Genomic DNA, 20,960 nt, shown 5'->3' with positions numbered 1-20,960 from the left:
AGATTGTCTGGCGTGGACGAGGTTTTGATGATATTGTCTGCTTCTCCAAGGCAGAGGGAAATGTTAGACAGAGTCCACAGAGGGGAGACTGGTTTCGGTGACGTGCTGAGCTGTGTCCACAACTCTCTGCAGTTTCTTGAGTCATGGGCTGAGCAGTTTTCGTACCAAGCTGTCATTTACCTGGATAGTCTGTGGTGCGTCTGTAAAAATTGGTGACGGTCGATGGGGTCAAGCTGAATTTCTTGAGCCTCCTGAGGAAGTAGAGGCGCCTGTGAGATGTTCTTGGTCATGGAGTCAATATGGTTGGAGTAGCACAGGCTGTTGGTGAAGTTCACTCCTGGGAACTCGACTCTCTCTACCCTCTCGACCTCAGAACCGTTGGCGTAAGCAGGAGCATGTGTACTCCTCCGTTCCCGAGGTCAATGTTCAGCTCTGTTCACTTGCTGTCATTGAGACAACAGTTGTTGTCATGACACCGTGTTACCGCATTACTAAGCTCTCATACTCCTTCCTCATCGCTCCACCTCACCCCAGGTTTTCTGATGACTCTGCCATAGTTGGATGCATCAGCAAGGGAGATGAGGCTGAGTACAGGCTACGGTAGGAAATCTTGTCACATGGTGTGAGCAGAATTATCTGCAGCTTAATGTGAAAAAGACTAAGGAGCTGGTGGTAGACCTGAGGAGAGCTAAGGTACCGGTGACCCCTGTTTCCATCCAGGGGGTCAGTGTGGACATGGTGGAGGATTACAAATACCTGGGGATACGAATTGACAATAAACTGGACTGGTCAAAGAACACTGAGGCTGTCTACAAGAAGGGTCAGAGCCGTCTCCATTTCCTGAGGAGACTGAGGTCCTTTACCATCTGCCAGACGATGCTGAGGATGTTCTATGAGTCTGTGGTGGCCAGTGCGATCATGTTTGCTGTTGTGTGCTGGGGCAGCAGGCTGAGGGTAGCAGACACCAACAGAGTCAACAAACTCATTCGTAAGGCCAGTGATGTTGTGGGGATGGAACTGGACTCTCTGACGGTGGTGTCTGAAAAGAGGATGCTGTCTAAGTTGCATGCCATCTTGGACAATATCTCCCATCCACTACATAATGTACTGGGTGGGCACAGGAGTACATTCAGCCAGAGACTCATTCCACCGAGATGCAACACAGAGCGTCATAGGAAGTCATTCCTGCCTGTGGCCATCAAACTTTACAACTCCTCCCTTGGAGGGTCAGACACCCTGAGCCAATAGGCTGGTCTTGGACATTTCCTGGCGTAATTTACGCATTACTATTTAACTATTTATGGTTTTATTACTATTTAATTATTTATGGTGCAACTGTAACGAAAACCAATTTCCCCCAGGATCAATAAAGTATGACTATGACTATGACTAGGAATTAGCCCAGTGAATCTCCTCCACATAGACATTTTCTTAAATAAGGGTCCACTCTCTGTCTCTGATGTTTACACTGTAGCTAAACTTCCTCATTTCTAAATCCATTGCTGCAATAAATAGATAGAGTTGACGTGGATAGGCTTTTTCCATTGAGAATGGGGGAGATTCAAACAAGAGGACATGAGTTGAGAGTTAAAAGGCAAAAGTTTAGGGGTAACAAGAGGGGGAACTTCTTTACTCAGAGAGTGGTAGCTGTGTGGAACGAGCTTCCTGCAGAAGTGGTTGAGACAGGTTCGATGTTGTCATTTAAAGTTAAATTGGATAGATATATGGACAGGAAAGGAATGGAGGGTTATGGGCTGAGTGCAGGTCGGTGGGACTAGGTGAGAGTAAGAGTTCGACATGGACTAGAACGGCTGAGATGGCCTGTTTCCATGCTGTAATTGTTATATGGTTATATGGTTAATAAAACCAATTTTGATATTCTGCTCACCCAGCCACTTGCTGACATACACAAAAACATTCAAATCCTTCTAAACCACCTACTTGCAGCCCCACGTCCTTGCATTGCAGCTGCACAATAAATCTTCAGCTAGGCCCCACTTGGGGAACTGTGTGGAGTTTTTGGCCACCCCATGACAGGGAGGGTGTCAGGGCTTTGGAGAGGGCGCAGAGGAGGTTCGCCAGGCTGCTGCCTGGATTACAGGGTGTGAGCGATGGGGAGAGAAGTTGGGTTGTTTTCTCTGGAGTGTTGGGAGACTGAGGAACGTCCTCAGGCAAATCTTGAAAAGAGTCTCCCTGGCCTGCTGAGTTCCTCCAGTATTCAGTGTGTGTAGATCTGACAGAGCTTTATAGAGGCGTAGACAGGGTAGACAGTTAGAATCTTTCATCTCCAGGGTAGAAGTGTCAAATACGAGAGGACACGGACTTAAGGTGAGAGGGGGAACGTTCAAGGACGATGTGCAGGGCAAGTTTTAACACAGAGAGTGGTGGGTGCCTGGAGTGTGTTGCCGGGGTGGTGGTGGAGGCAGGTACGAAGTAGGGAGGGGATGTGGATCACGTGCAGGCAATGGGGTTCAGCTGGGTCCAGCACAGACGTGGTGGGCCGATGGGCCTCTTCCTGGTCTGTGTTTGATGTTTCTATGAGAGCCTGACTTTTTTCTTGCTGAAGAGCAGAACAGGGTAGGTTATTAGGTCATCGTAAATTGTCCTGTGATTAGGTTAGAGTCAATTTGGTTTGTTGGGGGTTGCTGGGGCAATGTGGCTTGAAGAGCTGTTAGGGCCTACACTGCACTGTACTGCTGAATTTATTGATTAATTAATTTATAATATCCTTCTCATAGCAGATATACTACAGAGAACTAATCCTGTCTCCCTAGCCTCTACTTGTAACTGAAACACTGAATCCCAGACAAGGTCCTGGCCAGTTTCCTCTCCACCCTCTCCAGTGCAGTCACCTCCTTCTGAGATTCTGTGACCAGAACTGCACACGGTGTTCCATCTGTGGCCTGACCAACGATTTATAAAGTTGGACCATAACCTCCCTGCTCTTGTATTCTGTGTCTTGGGTAAAGAAGGCAGGTATCTGTATGCCCTCTTCACTACCCTATTTACCTGTGCAGTCACTTTTAGGGATCCATAAACAAACAGTAGCTTGCAAATTCTGGAACCTGGAGCAACACACAATCTTCTAGAGGAGGCCAAAGTATTGAGCAGCGTCTCTGGGGATGACGTTAAGGTCTTTCTGTTTGTCAACGCCCAAAGATGCCCTAAATTTCACTATATGAACTATTTTCTAACTGGCGAGAGAATTTCCAAAATCAGAAGTGCAAAGGGACTTGGTGGGGGGGTCTCATAGCTTGTTGGTTGAGTTGGTAGTAAGGAAGGCAAATGCAATGTTAGCATTCATTCCAGGTGGACTAGAATATAAAAGCAAGGATGTGCTGTTGAAGCTTTATAAGACATTGGTCAGACCACACAGAGTATTTTGAACAATTTTCGGCCTGGTATCTAAAGAAGAATGTGCTGCCAGGGTAGAGATTCCAGAGGAGATTCACAAGAATGATCCGGGGAATTAAAGGGTTGACCTGTGAGGAGTGGTTGATGCCCCTGGGCCTGTGCTCACCTGGAGTTTAGAAGGACGAGGTGGAGATCTCATTGAAACCTCCCATATGCTGAACAGCCTGGATAGATTGGATGTTTCCTTCAGCAAGAAAGTCCAGAATACAAGGGCACAGCCTCGGAATAGAGGGGCGTCCCTTTAGAACTGAGATGAGGAGGGATTTCTTCATCCTCTGGGTGGCGTACCTAGGAAATCTGTGCCACAGAGGGCTGTGGGGTCAAAGCCATTGGATGTATTTAAAGCAGAGATTGATAGGTTTGTAATTAGTGAGGGGTTGAGGTTACAGGTGGAAGAATGGGGTTCAGAGAAGGAAATTCAGGATAGATTGCACAGCAGAGTAGACTTGATGGGCTAAATGGCCTAATTTTGTTCCTTGTCCTATGGTGTACATCCTACCCTCGACTTCCAAAGACAGAGAAAAAAAAATCACCTCGCACTTTAATTTGATCGGCCAACACTCCGTCTAACATTGTAGCTGCCGCCTTGGGTAACCTCCCGGCGATAGGAGACACCACTGGTCTTTGTATGAACCTTAGGTGAGATCAGACTGGGACAATGCAGGAGGGGGGGAGTGGGGGGAACGTGGAAGGTATTTACATCGACACAGTGTGATGTATTTACAGTGTGATGTGATGTATTTACATCACACAAGATTGGGACATCTCCCAGTGCCTGGGAACCTCAGGGTGAGATTAAGTAAACAGGATGAGAAGTAGTTACCAGAAGATTAAGCAACACTTGCTTTTGACTTGGATTCCCACACTGAGATACGCTGGAGGCTCTCGGGTGGCCCAGGGAGATCCCCAGATGATTGCATTTGATAGTTGTGCTTTGCTGGGTTGCTAACAGGCCAAAGACTGAATCATCCCAACAGTCAACAGCACAGCTACTGGCCTTCCCATTGGCTGCCTGGTTGCTGGACACCATGGCAACAGATGGGAGATAATTCAGAGATTGATAGTCAGGGAAATAGGCCCTTCAGCCTAAGCCATCCATGCGGACCAAGTTGTCTACCTGAACCGGTCCCATCCCCTTTGTTTGGGCCCCTAACCATCTAAGCCTAAAACCATTGTGATAGAGAGGGTGAGACAGACTGTGATACAGAGGGTGCAGAGGAAGTTCCTTATGGTACGTGTACCTCACCGTAGCTACTATATATAGAAACATAGAAACATAGAAAATAGGTGCAGGAGTAGGCCATTCGGCCCTTCGAGCCTGCACCGCCATTTATTATGATCATGGCTGATCATCCAACTCAGAACCCAGCCTTCCCTCCATACCCCCTGACCCCTGTAGCCACAAGGGCCATATCTAACTTCCTGTTAAACATAGCTAATGAACTGGCCTCAACAGTTTGCTGTGGCAGAGAATTCCACAGATTCACCACTCTCTGTGTGAAGAAGTTTTTCCTAACCTCGGTCCTAAAAGGCTTCCCCTCTATCCTCAAACTGTGACCCCTCGTTCTAGACCTCCCCAACATCGGGAACAATCTTCCTGCATCTAGCCTGTCCAATCCCTTTAGGATCTTATACGTTTCAATCAGATCCCCCCTCAATCTTCTAAATTCCAACGAGTACAAGCCCAGTTCATCCAGTCTTTCTTCATATGAAAGACCTGCCATCCCAGGAATCAGTCTGGTGAACCTTCTTTGTACTCCCTCTATGGCAAAGATGTCTTTCCTCAGATTAGGGGACCAAAACTGCACACAATACTCCAGGTGTGGTCTCACCAAGGCCTTGTACAACTGCAGTAGTACCTCCCTGCTCCTGTACTCGAATCCTCTCGCTATAAATGCCAGCATACCGTTCGCCTTCATGGAGTGTTCTCTACTTATGCGGAATTTGACCTAAAATGTGATCAGACCTTCACGTAATTCCTAAAATTCAATAAAGAGTACCCAATTAAATAAATGTTCATTTATTTATTGAGGAAAATGATCCAATATGACGTGTATTTGTTGGAAAAATTATGTGAACCTTTGCTTTCAGTAACTGTTGTGACCACCCCCCCCCCGCCTCCACACACCACCGTACAACAATATCCTTCAACCAAATGTTTCCCGTAACTATTGATCAGTCCTGTACATCGGCTTGGAGGAATTTTAGGTCATTCCTCCTTACAAAACTGCTTCAACTCTGGGATGTTGGTGGGCTTCCTCGCATCAACTGTTGCTTCAGGTCCTTCCACAACATTTTTATGGGATTAAGGTCAGCACTTTGACTTGACCATTCCAAAACACAAATTTGCTTCTTTTTAAACCATTCTGTTGTTGATTTACTCTTGTCTTTCAGATCATTGTCTTGTTGAATCATCCAACTTCAATTAAGCTTCAGGTGACTGGCTGCTACCCTGACATTCTCCTGTAAAATGTCTTGATACAATTTTGAATTCGTTGTTCCCTCAACGATTGCAAGCTGTCCAGGCCCTGAGACAGCAAAGCAGCCCCAAACCGTGATGCTTCTTCCACCATGCTTCACAGTTGGGATGGGGTTTTGGTGTTGGTGTACAGTGCCCTTTTTTTCCTCCAAACATAACTCTCTGCATTTCACTAAGAAGTTCAACTTTTGTCTCATCTCTCCATAGAACATTGTCCCAGAAGCATTGTAGAACGTTCAGGTGGTCTTTTGCAAACTTGAGATGTGCAGCAATGTTTTATTGGAGAGCAGCGATTTCCTCTGTGATGTCCTTCCATGAACACTGTTCTTATTCAGTGTTTTTCTCATGAACAGAGACATTAGTCAGTAATAGAGATTTCTGCAGGTCTCTTGCCGTTACCATTGGGTTCTTCTTCACCTCCTTCAGCACTGCATGTTGTGCTCTTGGTCTGATCTTTGCAAGATGCCCACTCCATTTATAGACAATTTCTCTTCCTGTGGACTTCAGAAATGCTTTTGTGTTCTTTTCCAGCTTCATGCATCTCTACAATTCTTCTTCTAAGGTCCTCAGAAAGTTGGTTGGATCAAGGCACGGCGAACATAAAACAGATCTTTTTTTGAGAAGAGCAGGTTCTGTCAGTAACCTGACGTTGTGTGTCTTTTTTGTTAGGGCAGGGCACCTCTACAACCCACACCTCCAATCTCATCCCATTGATTGGAACATCTGACTCCAAATAGCTTTTGTAGAAGGCATTACCCCTAAGGTTCACATGATTTTTCCAACAAATACATGTAATAATTGATCATTTTTCTCAATAAATAAATTAACAAGTATAATGTTTTTCTGTGTCATTTATTGAATTGGGTTCTTTTTATCTAGTTTTAGAACTCGTTTCAAGATCTGATCACATTTTAATTTAGGTCATATTTAGAAATAGAGAAGAATTCTACAGGGTTCACAAACTTTCTAGCAGCACTGTATACAGCACACCTAGAGTACACACACAGGTTTATTCACTAACAAAACTAATATAATAAACAAAGGTTCACAGAGTATTTACAATTACAAATTAAAATACAAGCACTATTATCTTTAAAACATTCAAGCCCAGGCAGCGGGGGGAGTCTGCGATTCTCAAAACTCCCCCACTGTGCCCACTGACTCCACATGTTCCTTTTCCAGGGCATGGATGTAGCTCAGGAAGAGGGGCAGGCAGTCGGCTCAAAGCGAGCTCTTGACTGTCTGCTACCCGTACCTGTGAATGGCCATCTTGGCCAGGCCCAGGAGCAGACCGACCAGGAGATTCCCCTGGGCCGCCCGCCCCGTACCGGGTGACCACAGATCAGGAATGTGAGGCTGCAGAGCGGCAGAAATTTGAGGAACAACACCAAACAGAGGCTCTTGCGGTCCGTATACACGCTCAGAGAGCACTTCATTCGGTACATCCTGTACCCGATAAGGCGGCCACTGAGTGTAAGTTAATGGTCTTCCACTGCTGTAACCCATCCTGTTCAAGGTTTGACATGTTGTGCGTTCAGAGATGCCCTTCTGCAGACCAGTTGTAATGCCTGGTTATTTGAGTTACTGTCAGCCTGTCAGCTAGAACCAGTCTGCCGATCTCCTTGGGGTTTTCACACGGTTTACAGAGAATGGTGTAAAAAGCAGAAAAACAGTTCACACCATTGGCGGTTTCTGAAATACTCAAACCACCCCATCTGGCACCAACAATTATTCCATAGTCAAAGTCACTGAGATCACATTTCTTCCCCATTCTGATGTTTGATCTGAACAGCAACTGAACCTCTTGACTATGTCCACATGCTTTGATGCATTGAGTTGCTGCTACACGATTGTTTGATTAGATACTTGCGTTAATGATACACAGATTTCTCTCAGCTGCAGAAAGGACAGGGGTCCGGGGAGTCAGTGAACCAGCTCAGAATTCTTTTGCACTGTTTTATTCAACACCCTCCATCCCAGGTCTCCAATGTACCTCTCCCTCTCTCGGTGGAGAGTGAGAGCCTGTCGGTCCTTGAGTCGGGCTGGGGGTTGGGGGGGACTAGGAGAGGTGACGCAGAAATTTGTATCATTGGAACAGTGAGTTGCTGGTCTCCACCCATGTTGTTGCAGGAGAGATCTTCCCTTCTCACTGGAGAGAGAGGGAGCCTGTCTGAGGTACCAAAGTGCTGGGTTATGGACTGTAGTTTTTGATGGACTCTGCATCAGGGTCTCTCTGGGGGCTTTGCATGGTGGGGGGAGGTAGGTACAGCTGGCGCAAGTAGGGGGAGGGTAGACACTTCTGCTGCTTGTACGATGGGAGGTGTGAGGGGGGCTTTGGGGTTCTGATGTTTCTATCATATATTCTGTGGATGTTTGTGCAGAGTAAGAATTTCAGGTCGTATACTGTACACATTCTCTGATACTAAATTAAACCATTTGAACCATTTGGGGACCTCCACAAGACACCAAACTCAACATTCAAGTTCCTGCTGCGATATCTCTACAACCTCTGCCTCCTTGGGCACTGAGTTCCAGATGGGAATGACGTCTTCCTCGGGTCTCCTCTGGAACCGCCCAGACTAGACCTAAAATCTACGGCCTCCAGCTTCTGATTCCTCGAGAATGGAGAAGAGTACCCTGTCATACCTATGATCTCTTGCGCACTGCCCTCAAGAACTAATCTTCCTAATGAGGAATTGAGGATATAAAAAAAATCATTTTGAACCTATGTAACCTCTGGCTAAAAGAATAATTGGGACTGAATAGGAATCTTTGAACTGAAGTAAACTCTGTCTTCAGCAGTTATCTAAAAAAAAGGCTTATACTGGTTCTCCTTTGGCTTGCAGAGAGACATTGAGAGTTTGATAACATTGTACGTTGTACCCTCGTTTGAGTAGGAGGAGGAGGACTCACCGATAAGGACAGGAATGAATGTCATCTGTAATTAAGTCAGGGCCTAGTGAAGGGAATAACTGATAAGGACTGGACAGTAATTAAACCTTGATTTAGCGGACTCTTTTATCTAGGTAGCTAAGTTTTGCACCGACAGACTTGGTGGGCGTACCAGTTCAAATAACATCTTGCAACAGTAATGTATGGGTCGACCAGTCTGCTCTGGACCAAATCCCCCAACAGCCTATTCACGAGGAACTAGATGATCCTCCCTCAATAGGTGAAATCAAGAAGGCTATCACGCAGATGAGCAGTGGCAAGGAGCCCGGCAAGGATGGAATACCTGCTGAACTGTACAAGGCACTCAGCAAGGAATCACTTGAGGCTTTCCACAGCACCCTGACTAGCATTTGGGAAGAAGAAGAGATGCCCCCTGACCTCAGAGAAGCAACGATAATCGCCCCCTATAAAAATAAAGATTCAAGGACCGACTGCGGGAACTACAGAGGCATCTCACTACTTTCACATGCGCTCTCTGCGGTCGATCATGAGGATTCGATGGCAGGACCGAATCACCAACCAGGAAGTCCTTGACAGAGCCAACAGCGCAAGCACTGAGGCAAGGATCCTCCAGGCCCAGCTACGCTGGACTGGCCGTGTAATCCGCCTGGGTGAAACAAGAATCCCCAGGCAGCTGCTCTACGGTGAGCTTGATCACGGCAGTCTCAATCGGGGCCACCCCAGAAAAAGATTCAATGACAATCTGAAATCGTACATCAAATGGGCAGACCTCCAGCCTCGACGACTTGAGGAGTCCGCAGCCGACAGGGCTGTGTGGCACACCCTGACCAGAAAAACTGCATCTCACTTTGAGGATGACCGAAATCAGCGCCTTGCAGCAGCCCGAGACCAACGCCACAAAGCCGTGTTCTAACAACCGCCATTCCATGTCCAACCTGCGACCGCATGTGTGCTTCGACCTTCGGCCTCCGAAGCCTCCTCCGTATCCACAGACAACTGCACAACGTTTAGTCTTCCTCGGACCCCGAGAGACAACCACCATGTATAAATATACGGCTGTAACCTGACTAAGTGGGCCCACTTGTCAGATGATGGCAGTAATTACGTGCCTTCCCTTTGACAAACTCCTGCAGGAGGGTGCACAATAAACTGTTGTAACTATAAGAAGCTGGTCTCTCGAGTTTTATTCAGATTCTACTTTAACATTTGGCGCTGCGAGCAGGGTCCCAATAGAGCTAGCACCAAGCAGACAAGCTGAGTAAGCGGCTAGACCACTTTGGGGACTACGGAGACCGACCGGGCACCCAATAGGTATTTTACCTTTTGTCGCTCTCCATTAGTTCCTTTGGAGGCACGGTCCCTCGCCCAAGACTGATCGCATAACCTTGACGGGATCAGGAAAGAATCTACTGGGGGACTCGTATAAGGCAGGCAAATTTTATTAATTGGGCAGGAGGTGCCAAGCCAGGTAAATTTATCCGATTTATTAACTGAGCAGGAGGCTTTGTGCCAGGTAAATTACTTAGAGAACATTGGTCAATTGCGGGCGATTGATATGAGTGGGTCAGGAGCAGCCCTACACACTCTGTGTGAGAGTTTTCCTGACAAGGAAAAAGATTTGTGAATGTTGAGTGCAGCACTGAATAAGAAATTGGGGAACAAAATGTGGCCACTGCGGAGGGGTGGGGAACCTGGGATATTACCTCATGAGAACAAGCAGTAAATTTGATACGGAAAAAGAACTGTGGAAAGAAGTGGAAATTGTTGATAAAGGAATGGAAGGAAAAGGCAGGTGTAAAGTGGAACAGTACATTATTAGCAAGTTGGAGGAATAATGCATGTGACAAAGGGATAGACGTACGTACTGCAGAAGGAACGCCAAAAAGTTGGGAGACGCTAAAGGCGTGAATGGGTGGATGGGCACCAAAAACGAGAGCAGGAAAAACAACGTAAGCAAACCAAGGCTGACCTAGGTAGGAGAGAAGGGCAGGAACGTCAGTCTAAATTTCGAACTAATAGGGAAACAAGGGATCCCGAACCCATGTCTGGCATACCGACCCTGTTTGAGAACAGTGACCGCGATGAGGATTGGGCGCCCACCGTACCCTGCCACCTTACCAGGGGCCAAGTGCACCCAGTGCTCCCGAACCCCAATCCTCCCAGTACTCAGATACGGTTGCCACTCGGGTGAAACAGTGGTGACAGGGAAGGGGGAGGTCCCTATACCCTGAGATCCATAAAGAGAATACCGAGGATTGTTCCGCGAAGGGGAGGGAAGAATCCAACAAAACCTCAGAGTTAACGGACCCACCAAGACAATTGCCCACCCGAATGCTGCCCAGCCCACGAGCAGCGGAGGAGGGACAGCTCTCAGTGATTCCTGTGTATGCACCCTGGAAGCCCAAAGAAATGATAATGATCATGAATCAGGCCCCAGACAGAACAAAACCAGCTTGTCTGCAGTACAGTACAAATGTTTAATGCGACCCCGCAGGATTTATTCGGTCTCTGCTGAATGATTCTCTCAGTTGATGAGGGGCGGAAATGGAAGGCAGAATTAAGATACCAATCCTATCAGGAGTTACAGGCGGGAAACCCTAATGAGAAGGAACAGACAGACCAGATTATTCAAGCCTTGGAAAGGGCTCTCCAGCAACCTGTAAACATCATTAAAGTACTTCAATGCAAACCTAAAGCCTGGGGTATCGGGACCAGACTATTGGGAGTGATTTGTGGCCTACTACGACACTTTCACAGGACACTAGGCCTTTAATAATGGGAATCTGTCCCCCAGTTTAATGTCTTACTGCTCCAATGCTTACCAACTAAGTTAGCCAACATGATTAAAACAAATAATATGGATTGGCCTGACAATGACCGAAATCGAAAGCGACGAGCTTTGACATATTATTGGGACCTGGCTTTCGAATCCCGATCAACCCCAAAGAGAACTAATATTAAAAGAGAATATGTTCAGCGGGGAGAAGGACGTGAGCAGGCTATATCTGGGGATCAGAACTGGGAACAAAAACCTACCAAGGGACGGGTGGGGACAACAACCTGTTTAGAAATTGACAAGCCAGGATGCTCCCTACCGTGAGTACCACCCCTCAGGAAGAGCCCAAAGTTGCTGGAATTCCATTTCGGTTTATGATTGATAGGGGGGCAACCAAATCCACTCTCGATCAGAAAATAGTATCGGAACAGGGATTCCAGCTATCAGACGCTACATTCACTTTGTCTGTGTGCGAAGGCATGGAACGCACGCATTCACGTACCCAGCCACTGCAGGTGGAATTCCAGGGGAACCAGTGTGAGGTTTCATTTACAGTCACGACCAGTCTGAGGTGTAATCTAGCAGGGAGAGACTTGCGCTATCCGTTGGATGTCGAGATTCTGTGCACAGACAAGGGTATCACCTGGGACAGGCGAACAACTGACAGCTGCCCCAGATTCCCACCCCCCAGTGGTGGGCACTTAATCTGGACTCCACTTCGTTTAAACACCCTCTGCCAGTGGTCGACCCCCATGTGACCCTGTGCTTTGACTGTATGTGGTGCGCCACTGAGGAAAGCCAATATTATGCACCCCCTGAGGGACAGAAGTTCCCGGTCACAGTGATTGGAGAGGTTAAAGGAAGAGAGGGCACTGCATTATTGGCCGAAGTTCCGGATTTCCTTTGGCGACAGACAGGACTGGTGGTTCCCCATATCACCGTTAGGGTTTGCCCTAGGTTCAAGCCAAAGAGCCTCGGGTTCCTTGCTGACACCTTGATGAAACAAGCCTCCAGCACCGCGGGAGACTGGCAAGACTTGGCCGCAGGCCAACTCCGATACTGGAAGGAATCTGAGGTGAAGATGGGACATCTGGTAAGACACTCTTTTAATATTGACCGAACCCAAGACGTTGTACTCCATCTCTGGGCAATTTCAGGCCAGAAAATCTGCCACTCCAATTACCCCCCTGTCCGGATCACCATGAAAGAAGGACAGACTCTCCCATCCATTCCGCAATACCCCCTCAAGCCCGAGGCAACGTTTTATGAGGATGGGAGCTCTTTTGTGGATCCAGCAGGGAAACGATGTTCTGGCTATGCGATAGTGACGGACAGTGAAGTAATTGAGCAGGTCTCTATTGAATCAGCTGTCTCCACCCAGAAGGCTGAGCTGTTTGCTCTGACTCATGCCTGTATCCTAGCAACAGATAAAAGTGCGAACGTTTATACAGACTCCCGTTATGCATTTGGAGTTATACATGACTACGGGGCTCTCTGGGATCATTGGGTATTTCTGACTTCCTCTGGCCATTAGTAAATGACTTACTGCTCTACAGCTACCTCGAGTTTTGGCTGTTATTAAATGTGCAGCCCACAGCGGATAAGACAGTGAAGTGTGTGTCACAATCCTCGGTAGTTGTCGTCCCCTCGGGTTCCCGTCAAGCAACCTTCCGTGACTTAAGCAGAACGGGTTTGCCAGACGTGCGGGAGGTACGTACTTTCAGGGGCACACCTCTGAGGAGGAGCGCAAACTGTGGTCCCAGGTGGGGTGTCAGGAAGACCCCGACCTAGGTTTTTGGATCACCCTAGCTGGACAGGTTTGTGTTCCTACACAGTTGTTTTTTACCAATATTGGTCGATTATATACATAATTATATACACCTGGCTGGTGATGTAGTGGCATCAACGCAGGACTTCGGAGCGAAGGCACCCAAGTTTAAATCCAGCCGGCTTCCTTTCACGCTTTCCACCTGTACTGGGTTGAGCATCGTGCTAGCAACTTGGCCTCGTAAAAATAAGAAAGCCTGCTAAAAAAACGCCGTCATGACGGCGTCCCGATGATTCCACTCAGAGTTAAGGGCTTTCTTCTTCTTCTATCAGCGGTCCCCAACCACCGAGCCGCGGACCGGTGCCAGGCAGCAAAGCATGTGCTACCGGGCCGCGAGGAAATGATATGATTTGGTGATAGGAGTCAGGGGCACCTTTCCTCATTCCCTGTCACGCCCCTTTTGAGCTTGAACACACGCGAGGTCATTACCCGCGCGTCATCCGTGTCAGCGCGGGAAGGAGATCAACTCCTCGAGCTTGCAAATGACGACGGGCTGAAAAGTATGTTTGACATAACATCTCTGCCAGCATTCTGGATCAAAGTCAAGGCTGAATATCCTGAGATAGCCACGAAAGCACTGAAAGCGTTACTTTCATTTTCAACGTATCTCTGCAATGAATGCAACGAAAACTAAATTGCGGAATAGACTGGACATAAGGAACCCCCTTTGAGTATCGCTGTCTCCCATCACCCCTCGATAGGACCGTCTTGTTGCAGGAAAACAAGCCCAGGGCTCCCACTGATTCAGCGATATTGGTGTGTTGCAATGATTTTATATGTTCATACGGGGAAAATATGTGCTGTGTGTTTAATATCCAAACGTTACTCAAAATGTTATGATGCTATTGACTTACTTATATAACCATATAACAATTACAGCAGGGAAAAAGGCCATCTCTGCCCTTCTAGTCCGTGCCGAACGCTACTCTCACCTGGTCCCACCGACCTGCACTCAGCCCATAACTCTCCATTCCTTTCCTGTCCATATACCTATCCAATTTTTCTTTAAATGATAATATCGAACCTGCCTCTACCACTTCTACTGGAAGTTCGTTCAACACTTACTTCAAGCTCCCCTGTCCTCCCCTGATAATTGACATCACTATATTCATGCGAGGAAAATATGGACTGTGTGTTTAATATTAAATTCATTAGATAATCCCTTTGAGAAATGAAATTTAGTGTATTAGCCACTTATCACCGATATTCCAGTGGTGATTAACACACCCCCCCCACCCCGAACAGGATCGCCGAAAAGGATTTGTGGAAAAAATATCGGCAGGTACACGCATACGCAGGCAACGCATGCGCAAACAGGTGCCCGCGCAAGGCTTCATGGTCATTGTAGTCTTAACTGGTTAAACACAACGAATTTGACTGCTTAAACACGAGGAATTCTGCAGATGCTGGAAATTCAAGCAACACACATCAAAGTTGCTGGTGAACGCAGCAGGTCAGGCAGCATCTCTAGGAAGAGGTACAGTCGACGTTTTGGGCTGAGACCCTTCGTCAGGACTAACTGAAAGAAGAGCTACAAAACGTCGACTGTACCTCTTCCTAGAGATGCTGCCTGACCTGCTGGCGTTCACCAGCCACTTTGATGTATTTGACTGCTACTCTTGTCCGTTGGCAACCCTCCCCCCCCCCACTGGGTCGGCCGGTCCACAAGAATATTGTCAATATTGAACCGGTCCGCAGTGCAAAAAAGATTGGAGACCCCTGTTCTATATACATTTTTTTTCTGGGAAATAGCAGCTGTACTGCCTATACCACTGCCGACCCTCCCCGACCAGTAAGTAGCACCCACTGGGTGTGTGTGTGGAAATCGGGCCTATATATGATTCCCAAGGGAAACTGCCAGCAGATGGGATCCGCAAAGTCCCGGCAAAGGGTGAACCAGCTGCTGTTGCCCAGCATATTTAGTACCTCATCTGAGAGTCATGGCCCAGCTGCAGGATCACCCCCACTGGAACAGGCAGCGGAGAGGTATAACTGAGACTGAGTGATTTTTAATTATCGTTTTTCCCTCCTATGGAGTAGCCAGGAATTCACGAGAGATAATCAGTTTGGCTACAGCACTTGAGGAGCTGGCCACAATACTGCAGGGGCCCTGACTGAAACACAGGCCCAAGTAGCAGAAATATCCACTGAAATGATTGCAATCCAGCAAACAGACCTACAGAACCGGATGGCCCTTGATTTCATTCTGGCAGAAAAAGGAGGAACATACGCCATTATAGGGAGAGAATGCTGTACCTACATACCTGACGAATCTAGTAACGTATCGTACCTTTCTAAGCATATAACCCAAGAAATACAAAAGATTTGTAACGTAGGACAGAGGTTGCATGGGTTTGGCAGCAGGACAGGATGGTGGTCATTTGGGAGCTTCTTTCGGAATATCGGTGGTATGCTATTGCATTATGGAAGTATTGTACTTATTGTAATTGCTGTCATTCTTGTATTGTGATGCTTATGGCCACTGGAGGCTAACTACTTCAGACGCGGGATCCGATTGTAACCTTTGCACCCTGAGAGTTATCATGGAATGATAAAAAGGAGGGAATGAGGAATTGAGGATATTAAAAAATCATTTTGAACCTATGTAACCTCTGACTAAAAGAATAATTGGGACTGAATAGGAATTTTTGAACCGAAGTAAATTCTGTCTTCAGCAGTTAGCTAAAAAACTGGCTTATACTGGTTCTCCTTTGGTTTGCAGAGAGACATTGAGAGTTTGATAACATTGCACATTGTACCCTGGTTTGAGTAGGAGGAGGACTCACCGATAAGGACAAGAATGAACATCCATCTGTAATTAAGTCAGGACCTAGCGAAGGGAATAACTGATAAGGACTGGACAGTACATCCATCTGTAATTAAACCTTGACTTAGCAAACTCTCTTATCTAAGTCATTAAGTTTTGCACCAACAGACTTGGTGGGCGTACCAATTCAAACAACATCTTGCAACAGTAATGTATGGGGCTTACTATGTATAAATATACGGCTGTAACCAGAGAGAGTGCGCCCACTTGTCAGATGGTGGCAGTACTTACGTGCCTTCCCTCTGACAACTGGGTCTCAAACTCCTGCAGGAGGGTGCACAATAAACTGTTGCAACTATAAGAAGCTGGTCTCCCGAGTTTCAATCAGATTCTACTTTAACACTAATATCAGCGGAAATTATATCTATAGTGTTACCTTAAGCACCACCCACACAACTTTCCATTCGGTGTGTAACCTCGAAAAATTCAGGTCATGTTTGATTTTTGCATTTCAATCACTTAGTGAACACATATGACTGAAACTGAGATTCCTGACCCACAGGCAGTGATAACTGGTGAACACACATACACACACACTGGTATTAAGGAGGAATTTCTTGAGCAGAGGGTGATGAATCTGTGAAGTTCATTGCCACGGCTGGCTGTGTGACCTATCATTGGGTACATTTAAAGTGGAAGGTCGTAAGTTCTTGATCAGCCACGGTGTCACAGGTTACAGGGAGAAGTCAGGAGAATGGGGTTGTGGGGGGTATTAAATCAGCCATGATCAAGCAGCCTTGAGGGACTGAATTGCCTAATACTGCTCCCCTGTCTTATGGTATTCTTAATTAAACCTTTGAATAGAGGGTTATGTGATTTCACCGGGGGGGGGGGCAGAATGTGTGATCGGACGGTGTGGAGGGAGTTTCACTTTGTGTCTGACCCTGGGAGTGTGTGATGGGACAGTGTAGAGAGAGTTTCACTCTGTGTCTAACCCCAGGAGTGTGTGATGGGACGGCGTAGAGGGAGTTTCACTCTGCATCTGACCTCCGGAATGTGTGATGGGACAGTGTAGAGGGAGTTTCACTCTGTGTCTGATCCCGGGAGTCCATGATGGGATGGTGTAGAGGGAGCTGCATTCTGTGTCTGACCCCGGGAGTGTGTGATGGGACGGTGCAGAGGGAATTTCACTTTGAGTCTGACCCCGGAAGTGTGTCAGGGGACAGTGTAGAGGGTGTTTCACTCTGTTTCTGACCCCGAGAGTGTGTGATGGGACACAGTGTACAGGGAGTTTCACTCTGTTTCTGACCCCGAGAGTGTGTGATGGGACACAGTGTACAGGGAGTTTCACTCTGTGTCTGACCCCGAGAGTCTGTGATGGGACAGTGTGGAAGGAGCTTCACTCTGTGTCCGACCCCAGGAGAGTGTAATGGGACGGTGTGGAGGGAGTTTCACTCTGTGTCTGACCCTGGGAGTGTGTGATGGGACTTTGTGGAGGGAGTTTCACTCTGTGTCTGACCCCGAGAGTGTGTTACGGGACAGGGCGGAGGGAGTTTCACCCTGTGTCTGACCCTGGGAGTGTGTGATGGGACAGTGTAGAGGGAGCTTCACTCTGTGTCTGTCAATGCTACCCTGCTTTGTGATTTTCATTTGCAATATGGCACATTTGAGTTCTGCTGCAGTCAGTATTGTGTCGGGAGAGACGATGTTGAAGTTCTGAAAGAATTGCCTGTTATATTTGGATAGTCCGTGCAGGCAGGAGTGCATTGACAGCCAAACCGTCCTGTGGGGACTGAAGATGGAGCAGGGACAGGCGAAGAGGGGTTGTGACTGGCTGGGTCGATGAGGCAGACTGTCTTCAGGAGGGAGGATGTGCTGTTGGACAGGGAGTTGTGTAGGGTCTTTCAGGGGTGTAAAGGGCTGGAGGGATTGGGTTCAATAAGACATAGAAACGGAATTAGGCCAGTCAGCCCATCGAGTTTGTTCTGCTTCTCTATCATGGCTGATTTATTATTCATCTTAACACCATTGTCCTGCCTCCTCCCCGTAAAGCTAATCAAGAAGTTACTTAATGATGCCTTCCGTTGTACATTTCAATGTGCAGTCATAAATAAATGTATCTAAATCTGACCCCATCAACCTCCACTTTAAATAACCTGGGTATTAAAGTGTACAGGTCAGGGGTAGTGAGGAAGGAGTGGGTTGGTGGAGGAGGTGCGAGTGAGGGGTAACGGAGGGGTGTAGACGGTCCGAGTGGGTGAGGAGGAACAAGGGAGGAGGAGGGGATTCATTGCAGATGGTGATCTGCAGAGGATTTGACAGGAGAAAGGAGACTGAGGAACGGTGTGGGAGGAGGAAAGGGAGGACTGAGTGTAGGAAGGAATTGAGGGGGTAGCGGAGAGGGGTGGGGGATTGAGGGGTTGAGGCTGGGGGACCTGTGTGAGCTGATGTCTCCCTTCCATCAACCTGACAGACCTCACCCCCAACTCTCCTGACCAGGCTTTCCGACAGCAATCTCTCCTGCGACAAGCAGACACCCTCCCACCCAAACCCCTGACAAAGTTGGGCCAGGAGGGTTCTCAGTCCCAGTAACCACCCCAAACCCCATGTCCCAGACCTTCAGCGATGATTCTGAGACTGGTGGGAGCAGGAGGAAGGGGGAGAGAGTGGGGCCGTGAAAGAAAGAGAGAGAGTGGGGTGGAGAAAGAGAGGAGAGGGACAGAATGGGAGGGGGGGGGATGGACGGAGAAAGTGGGAGTAAGGGGTGTGATTGAGGGGGAGCGCAGAGAAATGTGGCAAGAGAGGTAGAGAGAGGGAACGAGGGAGAGGCAGTGGGCGAGAGGTAATGGAATGGGGAAGAGAGGGGGAAAGAGAGAAGGAGAGAGGGCAAAGGGAGAAAAAGGTGGAGAGAGAGAAAGGGAAGAAAGAAAGTGAGGGGAGAGCCAGAGAGGAGGGAGGGAGAAAGAGGGGATGAGTTTGAGAGGGGGAGAGAAAGAATGGCAGAGAGGAGAAGGAGGCAGATGGGGAGAGGGGCAGAGGGGAAATAGAGAGAGACGGAGGGGAAATAGAGAGAGATGGAGGGGAAATAGAGAGAGACGGAGGGGAAATAGAGAGAGACGGAGGAGAGAGAGGCAGAGGAGAGAGAGACAGAAGAGGGGAAATAGACAGGAGAGAGAGAGAGAGGCAAAGAGGAGACAGAAAGAGAGAGAAGCAGAGGGGAGAGAGGGTCAGAAGGGAGACAGAGGCAGAGAGAGAAGGAGGCAAAGACGTGGAGGAGAGCGAGACCGGGGAGTGAGGCAAAGGGGAGAGTGAGAGTCAGAGGGGAGAGAGGCAGGCAAGGTGGAGTTGGAGAGAGAGCGAGGCAGAGAGGAGAGAGAGATATAGAGAGATGGAGGAGGACAGCGGGAGAGGAAGAGGGGAGAGAGATGGCGGCAGAGAGAAGACAGACAGGGGAGAGAGAGAGGCTGGGGGGGGAGAGAGCAGAAAGGAGACAGAGGAGAAGGGGGGAGAGAGAGAGGGAGGGAGGAGAGAGGAAAGAGAGAGACAGGCAGGTGGGAGAGAGAGAGCAGAGCGACAGAGAGAGGGAGACCGCCAGAGAGAGAGAGTGGTGGGGTAGGAAGCGGGGCAGAGAGTGGGAGAGATGGGGGTATGGTTGGGAGGGGGCAGGGAGAATGAGAGGAGAGAGAAAGCAGACAGAAAGTGTGAAAAAGAGGAGAGGGTGCGAGATATGGAGAGGGGAGAGTGTGACGGGGGAAAGGGGTGAGGGTTGGGATGGGGGGTGTGGGTTGGAGACAGCAACATTGATGAGCGAGACGGGTGAGAGTGAGTGAGCAAGAAACACCCTCCCCCTCCCCCCGAGATCACTCAGCCTCCCCTCCCCTGTACCACCCCTCACCCCCGACCACCTCCTGCTGCCCCTCTCCCCCACCCCCCTCACACCCTCCGCCCTGGCTCACCTGTCAGGGGGCAGAGATCCTGGGCAGACATCGGGCAGCAGCTCAGCAGAGCGAGGAGGGTGAGAAGCTGGCGGCCAGTTCTCAGCCCCATTGTGGCGAATGGGCAATTAACCGGCGGGGAGAGGCGAGGGGGTTTACTGATGTGCCTGGGGATCGAGGGGCCCCCCCGCTGCCCCTGGCGAGGATCCGGTTGTGTGCGGTGGTTACCTATCTCTGTCACTCTCTCCGCCGCCGCTCTTATCAGCTCGCTGCCTCGGAGACATAACTTCCTCTGGGTCCGTCACTGGTGAGGGGGGGAGGACCCAGTTTTTGGGAAACGATTGAGGAACTCACTCGGAGCACAAATGTTTGCATAATCCGTTGAGGGAGGAGGAAAGGAAGGGTGGGGGGGGCGCGGAGGCTGTGGCAGTGACAGCAAGGCCAATCTGCCCGTCGGCTTTGGGCTGTACCCACTCCCAATTCCTTGCCCTGGGTTATCCTGTTGCCTTCAAGAATTAATTTTTTTTGCCCCTGCCAGGTTGAAACGTCGGCAGGCTGTTGTACAAGGGTGGGGAAATCAGGCCCTTCGGCCCGTCGAGTCTGTGCAACAATCAACTGTCTATTTACTCCCATCCCCATTTCATTCTCCTCACGTTCCCACTGATACTGTCCCTCACGCACACAGCAGGGTGTGATCTACAATGGCCAATTAGCCCTTCGCCCCACACGTTTTTGGGATGTGGGAGGGAGTTGGAGCACCTGGGGGAAACCCATGGGGTCTCAGGGAGAAGGTGCAAATTCTATACACACACACACATACACACACACACACATACACACACCACAGA

The 20,960-nt window shown here is 48.6% G+C and overlaps 1 protein-coding gene across 2 annotated transcripts in view; it reads right to left on the bottom strand.

Moving 5' to 3' along the window:
• LOC134337534 (interleukin-6 receptor subunit alpha-like) overlaps positions 1 to 20,400 on the bottom strand; it is a 64,220-nt gene extending 43,820 nt beyond the window's left edge. For both annotated transcript variants that reach the window (XM_063032638.1, XM_063032656.1), the window contains exon 1: positions 20,134 to 20,400. In XM_063032638.1, coding sequence (XP_062888708.1) covers positions 20,134 to 20,224 — 91 coding nt within the window. In that variant the 5' untranslated portion in view covers positions 20,225 to 20,400. The remainder of the gene's footprint in view (positions 1 to 20,133) is intronic.
• Between the last annotated feature and the right edge of the window lie 560 nt (positions 20,401 to 20,960).

The sequence above is a fragment of the Mobula hypostoma genome, chromosome 2 (genome assembly GCF_963921235.1).
Source record: "Mobula hypostoma chromosome 2, sMobHyp1.1, whole genome shotgun sequence".
Classification (NCBI taxonomy): domain Eukaryota; kingdom Metazoa; phylum Chordata; class Chondrichthyes; order Myliobatiformes; family Myliobatidae; genus Mobula; species Mobula hypostoma.
Note: the sequence above shows the minus strand (reverse complement) of the source record. Positions and strands in the feature narration are given on the sequence as shown.